Here is a 17,006-nt window from a genome sequence, read left to right as displayed (position 1 = left end):
AAAGTTGATTTATAAAAATTTTTTTCTAGAATTTTTGATAGTCTCACAAGTCAAATTAACAGTATACCAGAATGTTCTCGAAATGAAATATTTAGTTCCAATGTGACCAGAGAACATAACATAATTGTTGACATCACGGGCTTGGCACCAGGGGCCTTGCTTTGACGCCTAGCCAACAATAAGAATTGTAGACCTTCCCCAAGCAGTGTGCACGCCTGGCCACACATGTGTACCAATGTCATGGTGAAAGTATGAGCTTTGGAGCCAGACTCTGGGTTTAAGTCTCAACTCCACTGCTTAGTAGTTATGTGACCTTGGGAAAGTTTCTTAACCTCTCTGTACTTTTGTTGTCTCGTTCTTAAAATGAGGATGATAAGAAAAGTACCTCGCTTATAGGGCTTCTGTGAAGGTGAATTTAGTTAATGTTAGTAAAGGACCTAGAAAAATATCTGGCACGCAAAGAAAATAAGGTATTTTCTTTTATTATTCTATTACCTTATCTAATAATTACTAGAACACCTTGAGTAGGGCCAGCTCTGGGTACGTACAACCTGTGCTGTCACAGAGGGCCCCATGCTAAGAAGGGCCCATGCTTAGTTTAATTCTCTGTTGCTTTTGTCTTGACATTCTTAATGACTTTTGAACAAGGGACCCTATGCTTCCATTTTGCACTGGAGCCCGCAGCTGGTCTTGTTCTTGAGGTCGACAGTAGTGTTGCTTCCACTCGGCCATGTCGTGGCTGTGGCTTTGGACAAGGAACATCTTCGGTATCCCCACCTGTAAACTTATAGGTCAGAGGGAGACGAGGCTCTTGGGGGAGTTAAATAAAACAATGTGTAAGCAGTGATTGCCAGATATAAGTTCTCAGAAATGCTACCTATTATTATTATGAACATTTATCTTGATAAAATAAGTAAACAACGTTTCTGTGCTTTCCTACAAAAACATATTCTTGCTTTTAATTACAAGAAACTTTTCAGTGCAGTTAAAAGTTTACTGAAAGTACAGAATAAAATCATAAAATTCACCTCTGGAAAAACTAAGATGGGTTTATGAGGGTAAAAGGTCACATCTTTACTGTTACAGAAAGGCCTTATTAAAATCTGAGGTTTCTGTAAATCTTAAAACCGGAGAAGTTTTTTGTTCTATAAACCTAGACTTGAAAAGAATTCAAGTGATCTGAATTTGGGTGAGAACTGATAAAAGCCTTCAGAAATTTTTCAAATAAATCTATTATTAATAAAAACTATTCTCAAAAATAAAATAAAGCACTAAAGGCTATATCAACCCAAATATTTATTCAAAATAAGTTGCACTAATTTTACAAGTGAATTAATGAGGTATGATTCCTATACTATGAAGGCAAAGAAAACATAACTAAGAAAAACTGCTAAACACTATAATTCATTTGCAACCTCTCAAATTTAGACTATTATTGTTTTTGTTCCTAATAAGGTACTTCATGCCTTAATATTAATTGTATTATAGAAAATAATGAGAATCTTCTTGCAATCACAAGATATATTCTGATATATTTTTATATCCATCCTCCAAATTTTAATTTGTTAGGTAAGTATACTCTGGAAAGATAATCTGATGATAGGAAGGTCAAAGCTTGAATTTCTGCCTTCATTTTAGAGTCTGCCATTATTTCCATCTGTCAATAAAAGTAAAATATAGTCATAACAAAGTCCTTTGTTATAGTTCTGTCAACTCGACAAACTAGTAAACTAGACTTATTTTATTTTCCAAAATCAAGGGCAATAGCCTTTAGGGTCAGCTAAGATATTCTAGAGCTGCTACAGCTAAAAATATTAGGGTAATACCCTATGCGGATGCCTTCAATAACTAGGAACGGTCTGGGGTCTTTATAATTTTTATCTTCTTTTTTCCATTTATAAACTATAATAAAGCCATAGACAATGGGTCTATAACTATGATAAGGATAAGAATAAAAATAGATCAGCTCCATCCAGGTGATCTTATTTATTAGCATTCATAATTCGACGTTTCAACACCCATGTACTGCCAAACAACACCCACCTTAGTTGTTGGTTACATAAAATTTCAAGGAGGATATTGTCAAAATATTACGTGAATAGCCACTACTAAAGTAAAAGGCAATAATACATAGAACGCTTGAATTTTAAAAGGCAACATACTTCTTTTCTCCAAAATGGTTGGCAAGTAACATAAGGTCTCTTCAGGATACTGTCAAGTTTCTTTTGATCCCGTTTTGTCAGTGGAATTAAAGTATCTTTTGGTATATTTAACCTGGAAAAAAATAGATGAAAAAAATCAGTAAAAACAAAGTTCTCCTATAACTTGAAGGTCACATATATTTCATTTGTATTTATTGTACTATTTCGAGAAACTCAGAAATAACAGATAAGAAGATTAGAGATCCACCTTTTAAATCCAGAATTTGGGGATTTGGCATGTCCCAGACCAAACAGCAAGTGTTCAAGTTCACAGTAGAAGTCTGTCCTAAGTTGTTTTTGTTCACATCATACTCATGGGACGATGACAGGAAGACAGACATTGGTTCTAAAACAAATGTCAATAGCACTAACATCATATATGTCAACACGGAGGTAACTCCAGAGCTCCACGGTCTTGAAGCAGTGAGCTCCGACATGTGTGGCCAGCAGTGAGATTCACTGTGGAGTTTTAGGTTCCACTGAGTACTTAATTCTTTATAATTCACTGAGAATTCTCTGGAAGTTAGTCTATCGCTTCTCACTTACACGCACATGTATGCACACACATATACACATATTTATCTAGTTTTAAATTTTAAAAAAGCAGAACATGAGAGGTCTAGGATGTATGGTGTGGCCTAATTTTTGAAATCACAAATCCAGGATTTCCCAGGTGAGTTCTCATTTCACAAAGTCTTTTCCAATGTCCCCATAATTATGACCACTTGCCAGTGGCTGCTCCAGGATAAGGTGACAATTTGATTGACAGGGAGGCCTAGAGGATTTCTCTTCGAGCTGTTTGTGTAGCTACCACGCTGTTTATCTTTTTCTTTTTTTTTTGTTGTTGTTTTTTTGATTGCACATTTGGAGTGGCTTTTGAGGGCACTAATGGAATTTGAGTTGCAGATCAAGTTTCTCCAAGCCCTCTGCCTTAATAATGATCAGATCATTTGTCCTGAGTTTGTTAGAAATGATATTCATACAAACAGATCAGCCTCAAGAGATTTTGACATAATACTAAACTGAACAAGACTTTGATTCACTAGAGTGTAAATATTCAAAAATCAAAAACTGAAAGTTTTATCTTATGCTCATTTTGTAAGGAACGGCAATCCCCCCAAAGCTGTTCATGTTCCATATGTAGGAAACGAGCACCTGTTCCCAAAGTTTGCTCACTGCTAAGGAAATCTAATAAACGTGTTTAAGTTATTTCTCACTGGCCAATTAAAACAATAATAAGGTACTTTTAAATATCATATTAGCAAGATGAATAAAAGCGATGCTGCCCTATGCTGAGAGACAAGTGGGCTCTTACTCTCCAGGGAAAGCAAAATGATTAACCTATGCAGAGGGCAGTCAAAGCCTTAAAAATGTGCATACCCTTTGACCCAGCTATCCTGGGAATTCAGCCTGTGGGATTAATTAAAGCTGCAGGCAAAGATTCACTTACAAGAAGGTCTGTGGAAGCTCTGCTTTCGGGGACAGAGACGTGGAACCACCCACCTGCCTGGCTTTGGGGGACTGGTTGAATGAACTCTGGTATATCCAGAATTTGAATTTAGTAATATAAGACCTTAAAATGAGGCCATGGAAGAGAAATGTATTTAGTGATATGAAAAAAGCAATCTCACTGTGTTGTATGAGAAAGGGAGATTACAAAATCATATTAGAATATGATTCCATTTTTATGAAAAAGTTATAACTCTGCACAGAAAATAATATACAAGGGTAAAGCTGTTCAACTATAAATTATATTTATCTTGTTACTTAATATTTTTTCTATAATAAACATATACAATAAATTTGCCAAACTTTAGGTTCCCAAACTTTACATAATCTTAAAGTGAGATTTTTTAATAAAATTAAAAATTTTAATTTATGATAAAATTGATTCATATGTTAAATGATGTTGTCAATGATTACCATTTAACTAGATTCAATGTCTTATACTTTCTAAGTATAAAAATTACAAAATATTTTAACTATAAAGGTAAAACAAAAATGTTTTCCAGCTAGCTGAAAGTTCAATTAACCAAATTCATTTGTAAAGTATTTTAGCAGTTGAAATAGAAACATTGACAAATTTAATACATAACTATATAATCCTGAGCCATAATGAACGATGTAAATAAAAATGTTAAGAGCTTTCTCTTATACTGACTTTTGAGGCTTATTGTGACATGTTACAATAAATCATTATTTTAAATATTCTAGTTCTACTAAACCATCTAACCTTTTAATATCAGAAGGGAGGAGACCAAGCCACCTAATAGCTGGAACTGTGAGATTATGGGCTTCAAAAGACATAGACTAAAATAAAGAACAAAAGTATATTAGGGAAGGCACACTTGTTTCTGCAGCCAAATTTTTTTACTCATTAAGAAGTACAAGTACTAAAGAATTCACGCCCCTAGAGCCCACAGAAGCTCCGGGAAATCACCCAGAGCGTCCCTAAGCTAGACTTTCAGTGAGGATTTCTAACACTACTTTGTACTATTTCTGGGTTGATTTTCTATAAAGTAAAACTACAAATAAACCTCTCTGGCCTGCATTTATTATTGTATTCTTGTGATTCTGTATCTTAACGCCTTGCCCCATCATCCTTTCCATCTGCTATAAATATATATGTCTGGGACACTCGAGGTGTGTGCCAGTGGCTCCCAGACTTTACACCCATCAGAATCACTTGGAGGAGTCACCCCTAGAGATTCGGATTTAATAGATCTGGAGAGGGCCTGAGATTTGCATTTCTAACAAGTTCCCACATGATGCTGATGCTGCTGGTCCAGGAACACACTTTGAGAAACACTGATGTATGGTAGCTGCAGACTCTAGTGGCAAATGGGGTGGTGTTTTCATTTCTCCTTATGGTGGGAGAAAAGGGAATTGGCAGTGTCATAATTCAAGGCTACATATACTTTTCCGAGTATAATTGGTGATCAGACAATGTTGTCACCCTGAAGACCAAGGTTACTTCAACAGTCTGGGAGGGGAGGATAATAATGTCTCTTGTCCACAGCTAATCCCGCTCTGTCATCTGTGGTTGCACTGGGTGTGCTGGAAGCTGGAATCGCAGCCATGGAAACAGACTGGCTCTAGACTAGAACAGTAGCCTCACTGGTACATTTTGGGAGCCCTTTGCTTACCAGGGACCAATAAGTAAATGCAGAAATAACACCAATAAATATAGAATATCTCAATAGTGGAAAAAGGAAAAATACTTGTCTATACTTACCATAGATCCATACTTATAAATGCACATTATTTCTATGCCTGTTAAAAGAAGGTTAACTTTAAAATTAGACTTCTCATATATTACAGGTTAGACAATTTGCACTCTTAAATTATATCTAACATCAGCAAATTTTATTTTTGTGGACATTACTAAGAACTTATGGTTCAGTTAAATATGTCTAAAATAGCGATAAATTACCTCAAATGATTACAGTCATTAATTTTAATCTACTAATTATATTCTTTTAAAATATTGAGGGAAATGTTCTAAGAGCAGAACACAGCAACAAATGGTGCAACTATATTTGTTTCAAATAGTCCAGCGATAAATTACCATGTGGATCAGCATCTACAAGAGTGAAAATGGGAATATGAAACGTATCCCACAGCTTCCTGACTAAAAGTCTTGTGTTCAGATCAGGCACTCCCTTCCCCTAAAAGCAAGATTAAAATTATGCATTTTAATTCCAGTAGAATGAAATCGATAAAACTATATCCTCACCTTATTAATAATTTAAAAGTTAGATTCCCTCACCTTAAATTTCAGGTGATGGAAGACTGGTGTTGACTGTGAAGAAATGAACAATCTGTACAACAGGGTGAAAAAGCCCATATATATTCATACCTTTGACTCAATTATTCCTATCCTAGGCATTAATTCAACAGAAACAAGAATGATAAAAATCCTACATACTTAAAGATGTTCACCACAGTGTTATTGAAAATTACAAAAATACTATAAAGAGCCAAAATAATCTAACGACAGGGACATGGGGAGGCAGCATAGCACATTGGTGACATGTGCCAGGGGAGGGGCCTGATAGCCTGGGCTGCCATCTTGGCTCTGCCACTTTTCAGCAGCACATACCTGGATGAGTCCCCAAACCTCCCTGTGGTTTAGGGCTCTGGAACACCTTATGAGGTTAGTATAGGAATTAAATTAGTAAGTAATCATAAAGCGCTTAGAAGAATACCTGGTTTAAATTTGGGATTTAATAAGCCTAAGTGGTGGGGAAAAAATCTCATGATGTCATTAAAACAAAAATCATGTAGAAAGTACTCTAATGAGCATTATGATAGTGTTGAGAGACGAAAGCAGAAAACCGAATGCAGCGTGAAACAGAGCAAGAAGCAGGCAGAGATTAAGAACGGGCTTTCCATCGAACAGCTCTGAGCCTGAATTCCCTCTTTACGAATCATTAGTGGGTGATATTGAGCCAGTTTCTTGGTCTTGTTAAGCTGTGGTTTTATTTATAAAATTGGGGCAAATACGCCTGCCACACAGTTATGGCGCTTTAGCAATGAGGAGCTGAACTGTCTGAATCTGAGTCCTAGTAAGCCAGAAGAATTTTAAGTAGATGAGCTTTTCCCTTCAAAAACCTAGTTTTTAAAAAGTAGAAGAAAGCCAGGATGGGGGAGGGGAAACTGATGTGGTAAAATGCCTTCCTGTGTCTCAGTACCCTATTATTAAAATGGGGTGATGATATTACCTGCCTCATAAGGTTGTTGAGAGATTTTACAAGTTATATGACAAACAGCAATAAATGAAAACTCTAATTATGTAAAATGCTTAGTAGAGTTTCTGGCACACCAGGATCAGTGAATGGTACTGCATTTTAATTTTTTCCTTTGGTGTATTTTTTTCCAGGTGTATGTGGTGGAGGGGTCAAACAGTACCGAAGGACATCCAGTGAAAAATGGCCCCTCCCTAGCCTGACTCTCCATGCTCAGCTCCCTTCTTCAGAGGCAACTACTACCAGTTAACTTCTTGTTGGTGTTTCCTGGGAGTAATAGCAGTGATTGTCAATGGACACCACGACAGCACCAATGCACAGACAGGCAAGGACTAGGAGGCAGCATACAAGAAAGAAGACAAGGTAGAAAAAAGGGATTACGTGTGATTTCCTCCTCTTTAAATATATGTTCATCTACTAAGTACATCATCTCTTCCAACCAGAAGTGACAGAAAGCCGAGCTATATACACTTCTCCAAAGCAGTGGTACCAGTCGGGATTCGATCACCAAGGATTGAACAGAGACCCAGGCCACTGCAGGTGTCTGTCTGCAATGCATTGGCTTCCTCCAGTCAGCCCAACAAGCATGCGCTCTCCCCAAGGAGGTGTAAAAGGGGAAGAGGATGGGCCAAACGGTGAGCCACAGAACACGCCCCACAGAGAGATCACTTCAGGAGTTCAAATACAAGCCCTATTCATTATGAGATCTCAGTATGCATTTTCCATCTCGACCGTGTCCCTTCACTTCAAACTAGGCAGACGCTACTAGGATGTCCTGCTATCATCTCAAATTCATACTTCTAAAACTACACTCAAAATCTTTCTTCCACGAAGGACTGGGCCTTCCCGCTACTTGTCTTGCGCTATCAATGGAGATAACGTGGTAAGGTTCCACACACACATCAGGGTCATTTTGATTCATTCCTCATATCCCGTGGTCACTTAGTCTTTTTGAACTGGCCTGGGCAATATCCTTCATTTCGGTCCTTTCTCTTGAATGACTCCTCTTTCATCCTGACACTGATAGCCTCGCGACAGGCTCCCTGACCCCAGTTCTCTCTCTCTCCACTGAACTGATGACACTGCCACACTAATCTTTGTCATTTTCTTTCTTGCCAATCCGAAAACTCTTTTTAGTGCCTGACATCTCTACATTAAGTCAGCATATTTCCTTGGCAGTGGTCAGCCCTTCCGGGACTCTGTGCAGTGGCCAGCATCCTGCTTCCTCTCCAGAGCAGCTCTCCTTACTGCTTCTACAAATACACCTCACGAACATCATACTTACTGTTAATCTAATATCCTAGACAAATTTTAAGTAGATAAGTTTGTTTTTTTTTCTCTAAAACTTAGGTTATTATAAAGATCTATAAAAGTCGAATAAAGCTGGGACAGGAGAGGGGAACCTGATCCATCCTGTTATTCCGCCATCATTCCACCTACCCGCACCCCAAGCTTCCTTTTTCTCACTTCCTTCTTTCTTACTCCAGCAGATGTCATCCATCACTCTGGTTTTATGAACTCCTCCCATATGACACTGTGGCGGGAAGCTTACTACGCTTTGCTAACTGGTGCCTGCAGTTCTCTGTGTTATCTCAACATTTTCTGCTATGTTCTTTGCTATTCTTTGAACATTTATGTTAAAAAGAAAAAAAGGCAGGTTCCTTTTGACTGGATTAATGAAATTATCTAATACTCAAACCTGTGAGAGGAAAATAAGGAGCAGGTCTTGCCCATTCAACCCTTCCCAAAGCCCTGCTGTTACCATGTTGTACAAGTAGCCCTTGTGGGAATGGTGTGACGGTGGCACTGGGAGATGGTGTAAACTCACTATGGTATTAGAAAATCACCGATATTTAAGAATTGGGACCATCCTCCAGAGTTTAGTCAGACTTGAGGATGTTTAAATAAACACCTTGGACATTCTTGTTCTACACCCCCAAAGGATGCATCGTACTGATAACGGAGCATTTTCTGAGCAGTACAGACGATGTTATAAATCCTCTTACCAATCACCAAAGTACGTTAGTCTCAGAATTGTAAAGGCAGATGACATACCGTAACCATGATGCACGGAGACGTTTTGTTGCAAAAGTTGTCATCTAGCAGTCGTTGAAACGTTGCATCTTTTTCTACGATTAATAGAAATTTCGCATCTGTAATTAAATCTGCGAAGTTAAGGCTGACAAATTTAAGGCAAGAATATTTCAATTTAACCACCAACGAAAAATGGTGCCATACAGATCAATTGAAAAGCAGCTATAGATATAGTACTTTCATTTTTACTTCCAAATATGTAACAGATATCTATTCATATGTGTAGATATCTGTCTCTCCTACCGGATGGTGAGCTCCTAAAAGAATCCAACACAAGGACCATGGTGTGTTCATCTTGACCACTATAGGTTCTAGCTTGTTGGTTATATATTAGAAGGCTTGATTTATCAAAGTAATGAATGAACGAACATTCTAGAAGTTTAAATAGTTTTCCCATTCAAAGGATACTCCAAATTCCTTGAATATTAGATGGCACAGCAACAGCCTAATTAACAGAACAAGACAGTTTTTATTTTAAATAAAAAGAAAGTATAACCACATTTTGAAAATGTATCAAAAAAATCCTATATTTTCATTAAAAAATATACCTGTCATCAGAAGTTTACGTCTCAGAGAGAAAACAGCAGGAAACAGATTTATTTTTCAGCAAGAAAACAGACATACCCAAACTACTTCCCTTCAGGTGAGAATTTCTGGGAAGCTTTGTGGATATGTGGATATGTGACCGAAGGAAAGACCCCTCATGCAGGACCTCCTCGGCCTTGCAAGCCGGTTGGCTGGCACTCTCCAAGCTGCTGTGCTGGTTTAGTGCTGCGGGCCTTCCACGCACCAAGGCTGAGCAAATAGTTTAGCTTTAAACATACTAGTTTCAGAACCAGAATATTTTATGAAGATTACATAAGTAACCACGCTAAAATGGTCCAGACACACTCCATCTGAAAACGACAGTGCATTTTTTAAAAGAAATGTGTACGTTTATTCCAATGACATTTGACAAATGGCATATTTTGAGACTATGTAATGCACAGCCGTGCAAAGCATATACCTATTCATCCTTCGATTTTATTGTAAAATCTGAAGCTTCTAACTACATCACAAAGCCGGAAATAAAATACATTTCAAAAACAAAGGATCCAAAAGGGAGTTACAGTATGTGAACGTATTAATGATGCTTACTGTTGTACAGCTACAATTCACTTTAGTGCCATCTTCTTCGATATACCTTAAATTGCCGGCAATTAAACCTTTCGATGTAGATAACTGAAAAACAATAGACATATTTGAAACCTTTTTCACGAATATATTTTATGCTGCGAAGTCACTCCTCATAGTCACCTGCTAAAATATACCTATTTTAGTTTAGACTGGAACTTAAGAAATGAAGGATAAAACATGTAAGAGTATTTAAGAATGAAAAATATTTGGTTATTCATCTACTTTGGTTCATTCGTCCAAGCGACTAGATCGAGAATAGATTACTTAAATCTATAGCGAGAAAAACATAGTATCGAAAAACATCAAAAGAAGGCACAGATCACATTTATTCTTCTATTACAATTTTTATACACACACGTTGTCTTTAAAATGTTTTGCATTAAATGCTACTTACTACGTGTAGACATCTCCGCGGCACTTTCAGCATACAAGAAATGTTATCGACAATGTTGTCCACAACAGCCTGATTACCGAAGAGTTGGTTGTCAGTGTAATATATGTCTCTAAGAAAATTAAAAAATATATATTTTTAATTAACCATGTTCTCTTTGAATATGACAAGTATTGGAGTATTATTTGAAGAAAGATTTAACTGGATGAAACACACATATAAACACACGTAATAGGTAAAAGTAACCTGTTACCCATAGTCTAGTCCTACGTAACTTTTCAAAATCTGTAATGAAAGTTCACTTAACTGAATCTCACACTGCATTTTAAAGAGTAATTTACCAGGACAATGTATTTACCTTTTGGTTGCATAAGTGTTGCTCTGTACTAATTTATAAATCACGGACAATACTTTAAGAATTAGAGCTGGAAAATAAGATGCAATAAACAAGTTACTCATTTCAAAACATACTGTTATCGAGGATTTTAACTGTCCCCAGTTACTTTCCATAACATTAAAAAATTATCTTTCCAAACTAGAAGTGTTAAGTACAGAGTATAATTGCCTGAAGAATGAGAAAAAAAAAATTAATTGCTCAGTGAACAGCAAACCTAAGAGAATACTTTTCCATTGAATCATGTACCTTGAAAATTTATTTTGGAATTACAATTTACTTCCATCCATGGTTATTAATGCAAAATTCTATAAATTTACTTCAAGTACAAGAGTGGTCTATTAAAAAACAAGTAAAATTATTTAACTAGCAGTAACTAAAACCCAGAGGATAACCAAAGACATTTATTACTAAAAGCTAAGAAAAATTAACTTACCAAAATTTTTAACTGATTTTGGTGAATCACTTTTGATTTTTCTCATGGTACAATGAGATACCATCTGAAGACCAACAGAATCTTCAAACCTGTCATTTTATTTAAAGCAAGGGAATTAAATTAAAAATAATTAATTTGTGAACACTAAACAATATAGCCTTGGTGCCCTCTTCTGCATGTCATTTAAATTCACATTTCTTTTCAATGTAAGCACTAAAGCTTTAGGATCACCTCAGTTATAAGCTTAGATAATTCCAGATGATAATTAGGTAATTAGTTTTGTGACTTATAGAGACACTAAAAGAGTTTAAAATAAATGAATTATAGACCTTTGATCATGATGTGTGTTTATATCTGTGTATTTCTTACCTGCGAAGACACTTAGTGTATGTGAACTATTTTCAAATATTAGCATTTTGCTAATTTGAATAATTTACTCATTTAATAATTACAATTCAATTTAAAAAGTTTTGAAATATTTTATCTCTGATTTACCTCATTACATTAAGTGAAATAATTTATTAGATTGTTAAATTGAACTACCAAGCCTGACCTAACGGTGGTAGAATAGACCAGTTTTCAGCTGCTTCAAAGGCTTAATGCAATTAATACATTTTGCAAAATATGAAGCAAATTATGATTAAAAAGTTTACATTTTATATTAATTATATTGATCATAAAAGAATACTGAGAGACTAAGGAGCTTCAAAATTACTTTTATTCTTTTTTTCTGTAACTCTGAGAACTATTCTTGTGGTGTTTTTCATAATTTAGTGGAAAGATTCTACAGGCCGAGGAGCTCAGAAAAACACAGTGTAACTAGGAACCAGGATTTTGATAAAGCCGTTTGCTGACTTTACCCTCTTGTGCACGCGACTTAGCAGAGAAAGATCTGTTAGGAGAAAGAGCCTTTGAAATGTTCAGGATACATTTATTTTGGTCTCAGTATCAGGATTGGCTGTAGGTCCCCTGAGCAAGTGGTTTGCTTTCCCGGTATAGATGAGAATTTCCTCCTTTGAGTGCTAGAAAGCTTAGATCTAAGTTTGGAGCCTACTTTCAGCAGGGCTGCAAGATTTTATCATATGCATTTTGAATTCTGACCTCTTTTGGTGCTCCGTATTTTGTTCTTAGTATTGTTTTCTCTTTGCCTTATCTTTCACACCTACTTCTAGTTTATATAACCTGCTAGTGTGGTATGTATTTTGTAAACGTCCTTAAATCCTTTTGGGTAGAGTAAAGGCAACACAAAGAATGAAATCTGACTAGAACTCTTAACTTGAATAAATTCAAATAATGACATAGATACTGCATTTAAAAATAAAAAATCCAAAATGCCCACTTTATATTTTCCCAGCTTGATCTGTTGTCTATTGTGAATGCAGGTGCTTCGTTTCTTGCCAAGCTTGTTATTATGTCTTGGATAATATTTTCTATAGATGAAAGAACCTCAGAACTGAAACAATAAACACACTATGATTCAATCTTAATTCCAAATTAGGCCTTTATAATATGTAACATTTCCCCAGATCAATACTGAAGTAAATTTTGTTTCCTTGGTTGTTTTTTAAGACTAGGTAATCCATCTCAATAATGATATCTCCCACTAAATTTTGACATAGGAACTACATTAAAACAACAAAGCTGTACTTATAGTGGTTATTTACAGAGAAATTTCATTTGCTTGCAATTCGACTTTTCGAACAATTATTCATTGAAGTAATATCTCCCTTTTAGATTAATGACTAGACAATATGATTTATAAATATATTTCAATCTGCTTTTTGTATTAAGCTACTCGAATATAAACACATTGGCTCAAAATACTACTGATAAATGTTTTGATTAAGAATGATGTAATATTGGCTTTGAATTTAACTTCTTTCCCCAAAATGCAATGCAAAAATATTTCAAAAGAAACTTCTTGTAGCACATTACCCTAATTGATCTCATGCCTTAAATCAGCCCTTTTGAATTTTAGTGATATAAAAAGAAAAAAGTTTAATCACTACCATGAAAGGATTTGGCAACTACTACTTCACTTTACAGCAAACTATTAAGACTTAGCCCAGTTTTCTGTCAGCTGACTTTTAATTTCACAAGCCATCAGCTTCAAAAAATGTTGTTCAGTTATAAATATCATCAGCATATTGCCTAGGAAGGGAAATCAAATGTAGAAAATGGGCAAATGGAGATTGTTCTAATTTCCACAGAAACTTGCTTTCATTAGAAATGCATGTATCAGAAAATAAATTTTAAAATATTCAATATTTTCTAAAATCAAGATGTAAAAACTGACTCAAATATCTTTTTTTTTTTGGTTTGGAAAAAAAAGTTGTAGGACAATACTGTGACCAACTTTAAGATACAATCAGATTAATTTACATCTGAAATGTAAACAAGAGATTTCTACTCTCCTTTCCCTTCCCCTCACAAATTCTCCCTCATACTAAAGCCTTATGTAAAAATGTGTTTGCTGGTGGGTTTTCAGGTTTTTGTTTTGTTTTGTTTTTTGATAGTTGAGGCTTAAAAAGAAAAGACAGTCATTTGTTTAGGCTGAAAAACTTCTAGTAAACCAGAAAAGCGGATCAAGGAAGCAGAACAACGGAGCATTTGAAGTTAAAGCTGGTAATAGCATAAACCCGCATTTTCTGTAGTTAATTGTAAGCTGGGTAGCTTGAGAAACGCTGTGACTGATTTTATCAGCACCACACTCTGAACTAACCAGCCAACTGCTTTAATCCACGTTAAAGAAATCACTTAAAATATGTACGTTGTCGTCATGTCCAAGAAAACCGTCGTCTCATTATAAACCACCTGAAATGTGTTGACTTCCTCGTTCATTTTGATTAAAAAAACAAAACCAAATCACTTATTGAGGGAGAACTCACAGCATTCATTTTCCTCACTTTCTCTACCCCCACCAACAAATCCTGAAAACTTAAGTTAAAATTGAAAAAAAAGTTATATATATAATTTTTTTTTTTTTTTTTAACAAGCACAAAGCCAAACTGTGCCCGAAACTCCCTGACCCGTGAGATCCCAGGAAATCTGCGAGCCCAGCTGTGGGAATGCTCCTGGAACATTCTAGAAGGCCCCTGTGGCTGTCACGGGGCTTTTTTGAGTTCAAAAGAAGGGCTGAAAGCAGAAAAGGTAAGGCGCGCTAAGGAAGGCGCTTTCTCGAGCTCAGGGCTGGCCGGCCTGTGGCCTTGGCACCTGGGAAGCAGCGGGAGGGGTTCCAGCTTTCCACCTCCCGGGCAAGTGCGCCCGGGGAGCCCTATACCTGGAGGTGGGGCATGTCCCCCTGCCTGCCGGCTCCCCACCGCCTCTCCTCAGGGTGGCCAGCAGGGAAGCCCTGTGCTGGTCCAACACCTCGAAAAACGAGGCCTCAGGCCCCATGGGCGCAAAGGCCATGAATGCAGACGCCGTTGAAAAGCTCTGAGGGAAAGAACGCAACTTGGCTCTGAAAGGCTCTGCGCTGCGCCCGCCGGGTGCGCGCTCACGGACCAGGCCGCGCACTTTTCCCGCGCTTTCTGGCCGCGGGACCCACTTGCGCACGCGCACACCTCACCGCGGCGCCAGCGTGCACAGCCGCATGCGCATAGCACCGCCCATTGGGAGGAGTGCGCATGCGCGCAGGGCTCCGTCCGCCGTCTACTCACCCGAGGGACGAAGTGTTGTACCTCTTCCGAGGCGCAGTCTGGCAAGTGACAGGGACGGCAGGGTATGCTTGAGATGCTGGACTTAGATGTCCTTGAAATGGTTTCGTTTTTTTTTTGTTGTTGTTGTTGTTCCGCGGGTTTTTTTTTTTTTTTTTTTTGTATTTAGGGAAAGTAGTAGATGAGATTTTTCATCCAAACAAATAGTTATGGCGATCCAACTGAGCGCCAGGTAACAGTTCTCGGCACTGGGTTGAGCCTCGATCGAAGCAAACGCAGTTCCCACCCGTAGTAGCATGTATGCTGTGGTTGAGGGCTTACAAAGCGCGTTTCTCTCAGCCTCTGTCTTTCAAGTCCGGTAACCACCCCAGGAGGCTCCTGATGTGATCAGGGCGAATTTGCAGCAGCGGAGAAAGTGAGGTCCACAAGTTCAGGCAGGCCTGGGTGAACATCCCAGCTGGATCACTTTGTGGGGCCGCCAGATCTAGCAAAGTAAAATAGAGGACACTCAGGAAAATTTGAATTTCAGATAAACACAGAATTTTTCTTTTTTCTTTCTTTACTTTTCTTTTCTTTTTTTTTCCTGGTCATATAACTAGATCCCATGCAATCTCCGGGACATATTTTCACTAAAAATGTATTTTGTTGTCGTTCTGAAATTTGAATTTGACTGACATCCAGTATTTTATCTAGCAACGCTGCCAGGGCACCACATCCTCCCTTTGTGAGTGTGGTGAGCTGTACTTGTTTTCCTGCTCCCTCTGAGCCTTTTAGGGCAGAAGATAGGGATTTGGAAGCCCCAGGGGAGGAGTCGTGTCTCTGGGGGGTGATGTCCTTGAGAGAGGACAGTGGGGAGAGACCCTGGAGCAAGTTGGCTCCAGGGCTTGTGAGGGCCTGATCCAAGTTGGCTCCAGGGCTTGTGAGGGCGTATGGGGGCCTGGGGACTTTGACCCAGAAAAGCAGGCCTGCTGTAAAGAGCTGTTTTGTTCCCTCCATTCCTGGCTATTTGATCGCTTTGAAACCAAAACTGCTTTCCCATCATAAATAATCATGGGCTTCCTCTGTTCCTCACGATGGCCATCTGTGCCAAGCAGTGTGCTGAGGGCCTTTATTACTATTATCACAAATACTTCCCCTCACCTACCCTTTGCTAGGAAGAGTTAGTTACCGAGGACGCAGCTACGAACAAGGTAGGCAGAGTCCTTGCCTGTCTGAGAGGTAGGGAGGACTAGACTAAATAGGTAAACACTTGAATAATAAAGTTGGCAGGGTGAGAAGTGGATTTAAATCAATAACTCTTAAGTGGTAAAAAATGTTTATCCCCATTTCACAGATGAAGAAACTGAGGCTTGGAGAGGTTGAGCAGTTCGTGCAAAATTGTACTATGGTAAGTGATGGAGCTGAAAGGTAAATCTCAACTCCAAATTTGAGCTCTTGAGTAGGGTATGATGCACCGCTGATGGTCTGGCTGGGAACGTGTCATAATTTTGTGGGGGCTGCTTTGGTCATGGAATTATCCTCAGTTTTGGCCTCAGTTTTCTCATCTTTTAGATGAGGGTGTTGCAGCTGGTGGGCTCTCCTTTATTCTCAATGAAGAGCAAACAAATAAAGGTCTTTGAAGGGAAAGGCCAAGTCAATGACACCCACGAGGCTTGTATGCTGGGAGGTGCCTCTCTCCTGGAACTAGAACCATCTGACCATTTGTCTGTCTCTCGTGAGGACAGACCCTTCTGTATCATGTGGTGCTACACTCAGCCAGGAGCCAGCGGCCTCACTAGATCTAACATGAAATGAAAGGACCTCAGCTGGGCGGGGGCGCAGGGAGGGGATCACAACAGTGTAGGGAACGAACGCATCATAAACCTGGCATCCTGCAGGGAGAAACCACAAGGTACTGACTTGAAAGGGCC

At 38.1% G+C, this 17,006-nt stretch overlaps 1 protein-coding gene across 2 annotated transcripts; it reads right to left on the bottom strand.

The window, feature by feature from the left end:
* Positions 1–1,537: 1,537 nt before the first annotated feature.
* On the bottom strand, positions 1,538–14,851 carry SPO11 (SPO11 initiator of meiotic double strand breaks). 2 transcript variants are annotated; one of them, XM_039863696.1, is made up of 13 exons: positions 14,721–14,851; positions 12,780–12,893; positions 11,441–11,529; positions 10,969–11,035; positions 10,614–10,722; positions 10,181–10,264; positions 9,452–9,488; positions 9,005–9,114; positions 5,770–5,869; positions 5,437–5,474; positions 4,435–4,511; positions 2,163–2,274; positions 1,538–1,657 (listed from the first exon to the last, which is right to left on the bottom strand). In XM_039863696.1, the coding sequence occupies exons 1-13, from the start codon at positions 14,849–14,851 to the stop codon at positions 1,538–1,540; spliced, it is 1,188 nt and encodes a 395-aa protein (XP_039719630.1). The 2 variants fall into 2 exon arrangements, with proteins under 2 accessions (XP_039719630.1, XP_039719631.1); XM_039863697.1 differs by lacking the exon at positions 12,780–12,893.
* Between the last annotated feature and the right edge of the window lie 2,155 nt (positions 14,852–17,006).

This window comes from Pteropus medius, unplaced genomic scaffold (genome assembly GCF_902729225.1).
Source record: "Pteropus medius unplaced genomic scaffold, Ma_sr-lr_union100, whole genome shotgun sequence".
NCBI classification, from domain to species: Eukaryota; Metazoa; Chordata; class Mammalia; order Chiroptera; family Pteropodidae; genus Pteropus; species Pteropus medius.
The sequence above is the reverse complement of the archived record's forward strand: the minus strand, read 5'-3'. Positions and strand labels throughout refer to the sequence as shown.